Below are 11737 nucleotides of genomic sequence, written 5' to 3'. Positions count from 1 at the left end.
CTCAACCAGCACCACAACCTGCCTCCTCTTAATGACCGAGAGCACATCAGGTGACTGGCTGCTTGTTCCAGACGTGCATGTGTCTCGCGTCCTCCCCTCAGTGCTCGTTAACAAATGATGCAATCTTCACAGTGAAGTCAGTGAACAAACCAATGACCAAATCACTGCTGCACCCCGAGAAGGAAACAGAGTTCAAATGAAGAGATGAATACCAGCTGTTCCAACACATGAATCATACAGATGCCAACAGTATGACATCATGTGCTCAGTATGATGAGATATTTGACTGGTCACAGTCGGTTGTAGCACCTTTCAGGGACTGCTTTGGTTCCACTTGAAGTTGTGTGACAAACACAAAAGCAAAAAAGTGTAACATTGCAACAGTAAACAATGTAAATTATATATATTTTTTCTCCAGAGGCTGGATGTATATTCATTTGACTGTTTTCTATCAATTAGATCACAATACATTTAAACCAGCTAATCTCTGGTAGTTCAGTCCCCAAACAATCTGCAAAAAGTAATAGTGTACTGATTTGTACTTTAAGAAGGCAGATGATGCGTTTTACTTCTTTCCTCTAACGTGTTATCTCGGTTTTATGTGAATATAAAAGCTCTAAAAGTGAAAAAGCCCCAAGTCTGTGGTAAAGACATCTCTCTCCCCCCACAAAAAAACACTGAAGCCCCTGAAACACCTCGTCAGTAGTACGGGCCATACTTCCCAAACCATTGTGATGTCACACTTGCATAATGCACACCTAGCGGCTGGTCTGGCACGACCCCTAACAGAGCCAGGTTTAGCAACAGTGGAGGCAGACATAAGAGGAGCTGCAGCAATGGACAGTATGAAGAAAGTGATGTGTTTTTGGAACATTAGAACATGTACATATTTTCAAGTAATAACCATACTTACAGTTATGAACCTGAATATGAGCATTGTGTCTGCTTTAAGGTAAACACTTGTACGAGGAGTCACTGTGGAGACCGACTGGGGAAACAATTAGTCAAAGAGAATGATACAGAGACACATCCATAAGCATTAAGAAAAAAAGTCAGGGTTTTATTGTGTATCATGGCTGTCGTCCATGCCAGACGTGTGAGAAAGTCTGAGGTTGACAATGGCAGACAGAGATAGAAAGAGAGAGCATGTAAGATCAGAGCATATCACACAGCAGGGTCAAACTTTGTCCTCCATGACTCTTTGGTTGCGAGGGAAAAACCTGGAGTGAATCATGGCAAAGTTAACAATGAGTTAAAAGAATAATAAAATCAGTCAAATGCACTAAGGCAAGCTAAAGTCAATGCACAAGTGTCATCTAAAAACAAATTATAACACAAGTCAGAAGTGAAGATGAAGCTGACACTGGACCTGAACATGGATCTTCAAACCAGTGAACAACAGTGCTACCAGATCTGAGGTGTCAGCAGTGGAGTCAACAGCAGATCGGGTTAGAATAGAGTAATGAAGGTCAGGGAGCCGAGCAGAGGATGCGTTAATGGCGTCGGTCAGCTGTTTTGTCTTTCTGGTGGCTTGAGTGTAGATATTGTAATGAGGGTCTCCCAGCGTCATGCAGAGCAGCAGAGTGACAGGCGGGGACGTCTGATTGGTCGGCCGGCTCTCAGGTACAAACCCTTTGCAGCTCTACTGGCTGGGGTGGTCTGAAAACCCACCTGGATGAGGTTCAGTGATTGACATCGACAATTCGGTGTTTGCTTGATTTTCCAGACAGGCGTAAATAAGACAGCAGGAGGGGGGGGGTAGGAAACGAGATTTCCCTCTTCTCTCCATCCTCGACTCCGCCCACCCTCCACACCGTCCATCCATCCATACTTCACACAGTGCCCTTCCCTTTGGCTGCCCCTGCCCACCAGGGCAGGGAGCGGGCCTAGCCAAAGTTGTGAATGGCCAGCCTGAACATGTCATTGGTGCACACCCATGCATCGTTAATGTTCTTGAGGATGAAACTCTGATGGAATCCCATGATGGGGTCTTCGTCAGCCTGCAGTCAAACACACAGAAGAGGTTCAGGACAAAGACTGAGATGGAGGATGGCATTGCATGGACACTAAAGTAGTTTCTCTTGCATGTTTTAAATCCAACTCAGTGAAAGAAATAGAAGAAGGAAATTGTCATTGAAAGACAAAATGTTACGTTACTGCGTTTAACAGTTCCAAAAACACTCACTGGCATTATATACACCTACATCAAACAAATAAAGAACAATGCATCTTATTATGTTCCTGATCTGAATAAAGCATGAATGACTGTGCTTCTTACTTTTAGCTGTCCTACCACCATACTCAAGATGCAGCAGTCTGGAGTTGGCTGGTGATCTTGCGCTGTTATACTATGCGCTATTTTTGTGAAGGGGAGGCTCTGGCAAAAAAACACATACACACACAGATAAGAGAAAGATTAATTCAGGAATTAATTATTGTGACAAGATAATAAATAAATAGATAAAAGAGCAGACATCAAGACATTTGCCCAAGAATCACCTAATTTATCTGTAACTATTTCATCACTTTAGTTAAAACAGAGAGAGTAGCATGATTATCACTGAACTCACAAACACATGGGAGGGCTTACATACATGCTAATTACCTACTGCTGTCTGTATCCATAGATGTTACAGTAAAAGGTTCGGGGTCCCCCCCACCACAATTGTTACCTCTGTATAAAGCAATAAGTTACTAAATAAAACTCACAGAGAGTTTCTCGACAATTGCTCTTTTCCCCTGGAACTGTTGTCCTTCCCACGTAAGGCATGATGCATCTATCTGTGTGGAGCAGAAACAAAGGGGTCATTAGGTTACTAAGCTGGAATGAGTGAAATTAAGTAATAAAAACCTGCCAACAGTAAATGAACATCGCAGTTAGACATACTTTATCAGGTTTTTAGCACAGTTGACGTCCTCGCTCCTCCATCTCTGCTTTGGCAGCTGCAACAGTCTTACGTTTCTTATAATTTTATTAAATGTTTATCATATATTTATTATATGTTGTTCAGGGAAAAGAACAATTTAGTAAAGACAACATAATGCCTGCAGTTTTTTGGCCTTAGTTTACATTTTGTAAATGTTGTGTTGTTATGTTTACCTTGTTGTTAACACAGACAACTCGGAATTCATGACAAAGCTTTCATCTGACCTCCACTCAGCAGGAGCACCTGCTACATCTCATTCCCCAAATCTCTGCAAACGCAGCCCATCCCTATGATGAGACATCTCGTAACTCAACAAAGACATGGTTCTGTTCCACTCACATATATGCATCCGAGTTGTGTTCTGTCAGAGTCAAACACCTGGTAATAGTGCTGCACGAAGCTGGAACCTATCTGCTCCCACGGAGGCTGGTCCACCATCCTGAATCACCCTGCGACACACTGGGAGGATGGGGAGAGAGAAGGGAACAGGGTTAGAGAGATGGTGGGAGCCAGAGAGAAATAAACAAAACGTGGGTGAAAGAAGTGTTAAATCGATCATATGTTACAATCTCTAATAGTCAAAATCTACAGAGGCTGTAACACTAAACTAAAGTTTTTTTTTCCAGAGTTTCATTTTAAATAATAAGTTGATTTGAAACAGAGACAATGCACACAGCGCTTTATTGACCAAGTTCACTTTACTCCTTCCCTGTCACACCACAGTCTGGCTGATGAGTCAAACCTGCCGAGCACTACGACAACCACATGACAACGTTCCTCTGGTTAGTAGTGAGTCTACTGTAAACCCACTAGTGTGGGCACCATGAACAGCCAGTCTCCTCATGCCCTGTGTATGGAGCTTCTATTGCAACAGACTACAAAGTTAACCAGACTTTATTTATACAGGACTTTTCATACAATCAGAAACACAAAGTGCTTCACAAAAAAAACACCTCCCCCAGACACACACACACACACACACACACACAAAAACACACACACACACACACAAAGCTAGGGCTTAACAGAACACTAAGAAATGAAGACGCTCTGTGAAAACAGGGACTGAGGAAACGCTAACTCATCAGTTTGCAATGAGTTAACACAAGAGGCAGACGCAAAAAGGCTAAATTTAAAATAAATTAGAAATAATTTAAAGAAATACATGAAGAGGATAAATCACTAAAAAGTTAAAGCATTATTACATTATTATATTAGCAGTAGTAGTGGCTCCGACCCCAGATGGATGGAATTTATCTACTATTATTGCTAGTATAGTATTAATATATTACTACAGTTGTAGTAGTAGTGGCTCCAGTCCCTGATGACCATACAAGCACAAGTGGTATAGATAAGAGATGGAAATAATCTACTAAAGTTATCAGTGTTATTATTATATTATTAGCCAGAGAGAGTAAGTCAAATAAAACTGTGTAAAAGAACATAAAATAAGATAATTTGAAAGTATAAACCAACAGTAAAAACGGGTTACAATATAAATACATGTAACTTTAAAGTGTTTCATACTTTCTACACATGTTTATGGGGCGGTGTCATTTTAAAAAGAAGCCCTGACGCCGTAGAAGCTTTACATGTGCACCAGTGACAGTTACTGGCAGATTCCTCCAGCTCGTGGAAATAACCACTACATCAGGATTCAATACTCGAGGGTGTAATAAACACAACAAGGCGACCCCGATGCCCCCGGTGTCCATGTCCCAGTCTAACCGAGGCCTCCCAGTGACAACACGGGTCATGTGCTCTCATTAAAAGCCTCCACTGTTGTTTCTGAGCTCCGACACTGGAGGACAAACCCAAACACAGTGTAAAAACCAGCCCACGTTGGGTTCGAGGCCCGGGGGAGTGAGATGAAATCTGATTTAGAGAGGTTGATCTACTGATAAGCTCATTTCAGCAGCTAACTGGCTAATACTAGCTTGTGAGCTGTCTTGTTTTGCTAACTTAGCCTGGTTTAAATCCCGAGTTAGACTCGGGTAAGCCTCCGTTTACATGGTATTTCTTGAGGGTGACACGCGGGCCGGTTGTCTGACGCTGGCATGTTCGCTGGAGGCTAAAAATACCCCGTCTCCTCCAAGTGCCTCCTGCGGGCCCGCGGACACAGCGCTCCGGAGCCCGGACACAGCTGCCCTACATAGGCGTGCCCGACGCCAGCCCCGAGCCGGGCCGGAGCAGCGGAACCAGCCCGGAACACCCCGCTGTCCGGGTCCAAACGCGGGGCTGACGCAGCGGGCTCGGTTTCCACACATGTTTCCATTCACTGCTCCAGACGAGCGCTGCCTGGAAACCAGAGAGAAGAACTTACCGCTCCGCTCCGCCGAGGCCGCCGGCTGCAGATCGGTCTCAGGACGTGCCGGCGTCAGCGCGCGGGGCATTGTGGGGGCTGGAGTCATCATACGTCACTCGGTTGTTTACATTCCTTGGTAGTTTGTTTCTATGATCTTTCTGCAGCTCAAATCATGATGACGATGATGTTGATTATTGGTGATATTTGTATTACAGTGTTATTATATTATTACTATTACAGTAGTAGTAGTAGCTCGATCATAGTCCTATTGTTGTGAACTGCATCATTTACTTTAAATTGTATTTAGAAAATTATAATAACTTCAACACCAATATGTTTCCAAAATCAATTGCCCACTGCCTGTAGATTATCTGAAGGCTTTTCACAGGGTCTCTATCAAAGACATATTCAAAAAGAAAATGTAAAACAAATCTGTGAACTCATCAACAATAGTGATCATTACATTTTATTTATTTTGATGCTCCATCCTCTTTCAAACCACCTGTCGTCCCTGGCCAATATGTGGACATTGTTGTCTTCCAGTGAATGTCCCTTGTCCTTTTAGATGTAGGTGGACTGTTGGGTCCTGATCTGAGGAGCTGGCTCTCCTGTGCTGGGCTGGGTTGTTTAGTTTCCCCAATGTACAGGTCTGAGCATTCCTCACTACATTCAACTGCATATACTACATTGCTCTGATACTCTGGGTGTTTTGACTTTGGGGTGGACCAGTGTCTGCCTCAGTGTGTTGGTAGGCTTGATGTGTACTGGGATGTGGTGTTTGTTGTTTCTGATTTTCCAGCAACATAAGGGATCACAACATTGTTCTGTTGATCTTTCTTTTCCTCCCTTTCTGCCCTGTTTTTCCTTTTTGTTGTTTGGATAAAGGCCCGGTTGGGATAGCCACATGTTGTAAGTTATTTTTGAAATGTGTTAGTTTCTTTTCGTTGCCGTCTGACCTTGTGGGTACAGACTGCGCCTGATGGTGCAGGGCTCTGATAACTGTGCACCACAGAAAACGTACCTCTCTGATGCAGTGACTCTTAAGTGTGGTCTCTATTCTGTGGTTTTTCATGCAATCTGGAAATGAATGAATAGCTCTTTCTTTTATGTGCAGGTCCAGTTTGTCCATTTAACAAGAAAACTGCACATTTAAAGTCTGTTAACAATGTAATGAATAGAGAATAAAGATACACATTATAATTATATTGCAAGATGACCTTTACCAACTCTACAAGGCACATTTGACAGTTAATATATCAATTGGTGGGATTTGGATTTCTGGTCCCTTAACAGCAGAGGTGAATGGCACGAATACAAATATTACAACTTTATATCAGTTGCTGTCTGGAAAACTATTTGATTCAACATTGTCCTCGGATTGGTCAAGAACTGGAGGTTGGGCTGCCACACCAGATTCTTCAGGCTGTTTGAGAATTAAAGTCGAGAAAGAAACATTTTAGAAAAGGTAAGACGGTTTTTCAAACTACAGACCTGTGACAAATTAAAAGCACCATGATATATCTGAAACTGAGTGGATTTTAATGGAGTTAGAGCTACTAAATGCTGAACAACAGTTAAACCCAGTGTTGTAATGTGTGTTGGAGATTTGTAGATATCTCTTTAAGGATGTGCATGTCAGGCTATGGTGTACTACACTGTACTACACTGTACTGTACTGTACTGTAGTAAACATACCACAGCAAATTCCTTGCATGTGTAAACCCACTTGGCAATGAACCCTGATTCTGGTTCTGATTGACCTCTGCAGGTACTTACCAAGCTGTGGAGCCTCTTGGAGGACATGATGTCATTGTTTCTGTCTGCTTCACTTTGAGCCAAGGTCAAAAGTTCATTGATTTCCTCATCCGTCTTCAGAGGGAACGCTGTGCTCACGTCTTCCCTACACACACACACACACACACACACACACACACACACACACACACACACACACACACACACACACACACACACACACACACACACACACACACACACACACACACACACACACACACACACACACACACACACACACACACACACACACTCTCTTGAAGAAAACAAATAGGGATAGAGCAAAAGAGAACTGCAACATGCCTATAACCCTTTAACATTGCATTTCCTGCTTTATTTTGATATCATAACATTTCCTGTTATTGCAGTGTGTATTTCTCAGGCACGGTCTGTGCTTCCCACCAACAATCCCCTTTAGTCTGATCTGCTCATTATCCCCTGCCAGGATATCATAGTCCCCTTCATGTACACATCATGTGTTCATGTTTTTCCTTGTGTAGCCTCTCTCTGTGTGACCTTTACTGGCTGTTTTCATTTTTTGGCTCCTTGCCTGTTTTTAATAACCTGTTCTGGACTGACTTCTTGTACATGGAATTTTGGACGATGGATAAAATTACCTCAGTGTTCTCTGAATCTGAGTTACAAACACCTGCTTGTGTCGAAGAGAATAACTTGTCTATATTCTTTTAATGTATATGTGTCAGGTTTGTATTTATCTGAATTGAGGGAGTTGTATTTAGTAGAGATTGTGAAGCCCCTTTGAAGCAGTTTGTAATTTAGGATGGTATGAATATACTTGACTATAATTGTGTGTGTGCTTTCTATGCATCTTATTCATGTCACCTGAGCTCCTGGACAGTGAGGGTGTCGCTCTCACGCTGGCTCGACTGAAATTGGCTTTGTCCTTTAGACAAACTCAAATCCACCTGAGAATGAAATTGGAGAAACTCAGCTCCTTACAAAATCACCACAGCATATTGTGTCCACTTTTGAAGTAAAGTTCTTCTACCTGCACAGTAGTTGAGTCGAGTGTCTCAACCGGCATGTCACTTCGTTTATGGAGCTCCAGCAAGGTGATGTACTCACTCCTCAGCTGATTAAAGTCACCCTGCAGCGTCTTCAACTGGACAGAAGAAGAATTTTATGAATAATTTTTAAACACTAATTCTGATGAGGATACTGAATTATATGCAGGTTTACTATGAGTACAGTTTATAAGATACCTGCAGTAGTGTCTGCTTGTGTGTTTGTTCCAGGGTGTCCCAGTTGCGCCGTGGTACAACATCCCAGTACTCTGCCTTCATCCTGGTGAGCTCCTCCTGGGCTGTAGTCAGATCTCCTCGACATACCCTCAGAGCGAGCTGCAGCGCCTCTGGGTCCTTGGCCTCTTCTTTCATAAGGGAAACAGATATCAACATAATATGCTTGTTTTTGGATATTTATAGTTGCATATTTGGTTAAGTCACTTATTCATAAATTACTAACATAAAATAAATCCTCCAGGAAATCAAACTTTCGGCTTGGTTTTTAAATGCATCATATTGAAGTACTATATTTTTGATTGATGGATTGATTGATTGAACATATAAAACTGTAGAAGACATGTTTAGGTTGATCTTTTTGTTTATTGTAACAAAATAGAGGAAGAGGAAAATCACACCTGAGGCTCTGTGGCTGTCATAAAACCACAGTCTACACCTGGTAGGATGTTTACCAGACATTCTTATTCAGTGGGTTAGTTTCTAAAGAAGTAGAATAGAAAAAATAAATGAACAGTGATTTCATTTACCTGCTAAATGGCTCACCTGTATTTTCATCTGCAGTATGCTCCTCCTTCCCAGAAGCTCTTGTTAGGTAACTGAGCTGCCCAATCAGCAACCTGCGGGCGTCACGCTCCTCCCGGTACCGCAGATACTGGTTAGACAGCTCACACTGCAGATGTTCTACCTGGAGAGGAAGGGAACATATGGGGTGACTAACGCAAAAGGTTGCTAATATAAAATTAACCTTATGATCTGAACTCTACTATAATAAAAATGTCAATTTTTTTCTTTCAATAAATATTGGAAAAACAGAATTAATCTGTAAACTGATCACACCAAGTTGTAAGCCCTTAAAAGTGACATGACTTAATAAATATACAAAGGTATGTACCACTTGCTGAAGGCCTGTGTCTTTCTCCCTCGTGGCCTCGATGTCCCTCTGCAGCTGCTGCTTCTCCCTTTTCAAGGCTCCGATCTCCGCCTGCTCCTCTCCAGAGCGAGCTTGAATTTTCCGCTCACATTCCTCCCTCACCAGCCACAGCTGGGATCGCAGCGGTTCCAGTTCTCGGATTTGATCCTGCTGGTATGCTAAACAAATGTTTATTGAGTGGTAAAGAATCTTTTATTATACTTTATGGGATAAAACTATTGGTGACAATTTTGACAGTTGATTTGATGAAAACAACTTAAATAAACTTCTCCAAAATACATATTTTTTCATCTTGTAATTCTTTCAGATTTTGTGGCAGAGAAAAATCACTTCGAAATCTGAGAACTTCAGAATGATAACAATTTCAAATTATAATTGAATTTTGAATAATGATTAAAAGGATGAGGCAGGTTTTTGCAGAGCTACTGACCTAATGTGTTTTCATATTCCCTTTTGATAGCAGACAGAATGGGTTGGTAGGTTTTGAACTCTTTGATGAAACAACCAAAGATATGACGGTAGACCTGTTGTCAAGGTAGATGGAGATATGCAATACAGATAAACAATAATAAATGTTCACTGAACATGGACTTATACATTATTTTTCTCTGGTTGTATTGTAAAAAAAAAGCCACAGCACCTGTAGCTTCACTTCCTGGTGTTTGGGCTCATTGGGACTGATAGTATGAAGCTCCCTTGTCACATAGTTTTCCATGTGCATCAGAAGTTGGGGATTTCTCCCTGCGCCTGCATAAATGTGACTGCCGCCTGCAACACACAACTAACATGGCACACACAAACACACAAAAGACAAGACAGGTGTTTGACTTTACAATGACAGTGAAAAACAATGGTTGGCTGTATAAACTAAAGACAGTGGTTTATATAGGCTGCATGGTCCGGCAGTCTCACAGTCCGCCATGAGCTCTCATTCATCCCAACGTCTGTTGATATTTACTTAATATCTTTGCAGCAATCAAATTAAACTTGCCTATTCTTAATAACATAAGGTAAACTTACTCTGACTGAAATCCTCAGAGCTTAGATGAACCTGTTGATAGTTTACTTACCTTTCTCACTGCACAATGTCCTTCTTTTCCCTCCGCTGGCATCTGGACAGTGTTATTTGGAACACTGTGGTCATTTGTAAGTCTGAAACAAAAGAACAGGGCTAAGTCGAGGTGAGCATTGTTAATTTAACGGCGAGACACCAGCAGCTCCTAGAGGCAGATGCAGTTGCCTCTAAACAGTGTGGAAACAACGGCAGCTGCCTCCAAAGTGTGGCTAGATGGCAGCTGCCTCCAAAGTGTGGCAAAAGAGGCATCTGCCTCCAAAGTCTGGCAACAGTGGCAGCTGCCTCCAAAGTCTGGCAACAGTGGCAGCTGCCTCCAAAATGTGGCAACAGTGGCAGCTGCCTCGAAAGTGTGGCAACAGTGGCAGATGCAAAGTGGGCAACCGTGGCAGCTGCCTCCAAAGTGTGGCAACAACGGCAGCTGCCTCCAAAGTGTGGCAAAAGAGGCATCTGCCTCCAAAGTCTAGCAACAGTGGCAGCTGCCTCCAAAGTCTGTCAACAGTGGCAGCTGCCTCCAAAGTGTGGCAACAGTGGCAGCTGCCTCCAAAGTGGGGCAACATTGGCAGATGCAAAGTTGGCAACAACGGTAGCTGCCTCCTAAGTGTGGCAACAGTGGCAGCTGCATTTATATATCAGTGGCAGGTTCTTTGACACAGGAAGTGCCTCTACGAGCTTTGCCCTCACTGATTTATACAGGCAGCACCAACCGACCGGTAAAACATGTCTCTACAGCGGTTTCCTCGTCACTTGCCTTTGGTTTTGTGTCGGTGATAGCGGTGGAAGTTTAACATCTCTTTGCGGTGACATATCCTGCGATTAACCGACGGTTAAATATCGACGCGTCAGCTGTTTTCTCAACTCGAGGTTAGCATCACAGGAAGTAGCGCTGTGGATTGGTTCCCATGGTAACAAGGACGGTGCCCGCAGCAGGACCCACAGAGCTGACCGCGGCGCTGCCTGACTAGATTTCCACTTGTATAAGTCTCACTCTTTCTGTTTAACTACAGGAAATAGACGTTTGTCCAACCACTGGAAAGAGCTGCTCTTTAAACGAAAGATAAGCCATTAAGTTGGATTCAATAGACTAAATAGACAGCAATAGACTAAAAAGATAAATAAGTAATACAATACTTAATATGGTTTAAAAATAAACATCGCACAAAACTACAACTTCAGCATAAGAACGTAATGTGGACATGACGGGAGGGGAGGGAAGAAAAACATGCTTCATGCTAAAGTGATTTGAGTCGAGCTGTCTTTAGAAAAGGCAGATGTTTAAACATTTTGTTTTCCTTCTGCAAAAAATGAAAATGGTAACTCTACACATTCATTATCAAGTTGCTAGCAAATTTACTTAAGCTCCAACTCCTTTCATGCATGCACCAAATAAAAGATTGAGCGTTAAATTATATAATCTTCTTTTTTTTTAAAGTGACTATAAAT

At 42.4% G+C, this 11737-nt stretch overlaps 2 protein-coding genes across 3 annotated transcripts; both read right to left on the bottom strand.

Moving 5' to 3' along the window:
* Positions 1-1033: 1033 nt before the first annotated feature.
* On the bottom strand, positions 1034-5337 carry nutf2 (nuclear transport factor 2). Its single transcript, XM_062390550.1, has 5 exons — positions 5251-5337; positions 3267-3386; positions 2710-2781; positions 2279-2377; positions 1034-2000 (listed from the first exon to the last, which is right to left on the bottom strand). The coding sequence occupies exons 2-5, from the start codon at positions 3363-3365 to the stop codon at positions 1887-1889; spliced, it is 384 nt and encodes a 127-aa protein (XP_062246534.1). The 5' UTR covers positions 3366-3386; positions 5251-5337; the 3' UTR covers positions 1034-1886.
* A 347-nt stretch (positions 5338-5684) lies between these two features.
* On the bottom strand, positions 5685-11172 carry tsnaxip1 (translin-associated factor X interacting protein 1). 2 transcript variants are annotated; one of them, XM_062389489.1, is made up of 11 exons: positions 11046-11172; positions 10293-10374; positions 9863-10003; positions 9653-9746; positions 9184-9380; positions 8835-8976; positions 8253-8419; positions 8039-8152; positions 7873-7955; positions 7009-7132; positions 5685-6655 (listed from the first exon to the last, which is right to left on the bottom strand). In XM_062389489.1, exons 1-11 carry the CDS (start codon positions 11099-11101, stop codon positions 6566-6568), a joined length of 1290 nt encoding a protein of 429 aa, XP_062245473.1. In that variant the 5' UTR covers positions 11102-11172; the 3' UTR covers positions 5685-6565. The 2 variants fall into 2 exon arrangements, with proteins under 2 accessions (XP_062245473.1, XP_062245474.1); XM_062389490.1 differs by having other exon boundaries at positions 8253-8416.
* Positions 11173-11737: the final 565 nt, after the last annotated feature.

This window comes from Platichthys flesus, chromosome 6 (genome assembly GCF_949316205.1).
Source record: "Platichthys flesus chromosome 6, fPlaFle2.1, whole genome shotgun sequence".
Taxonomy (NCBI): Eukaryota; Metazoa; Chordata; class Actinopteri; order Pleuronectiformes; family Pleuronectidae; genus Platichthys; species Platichthys flesus.
This window is presented reverse-complemented; position numbering and strand designations above follow the sequence as displayed.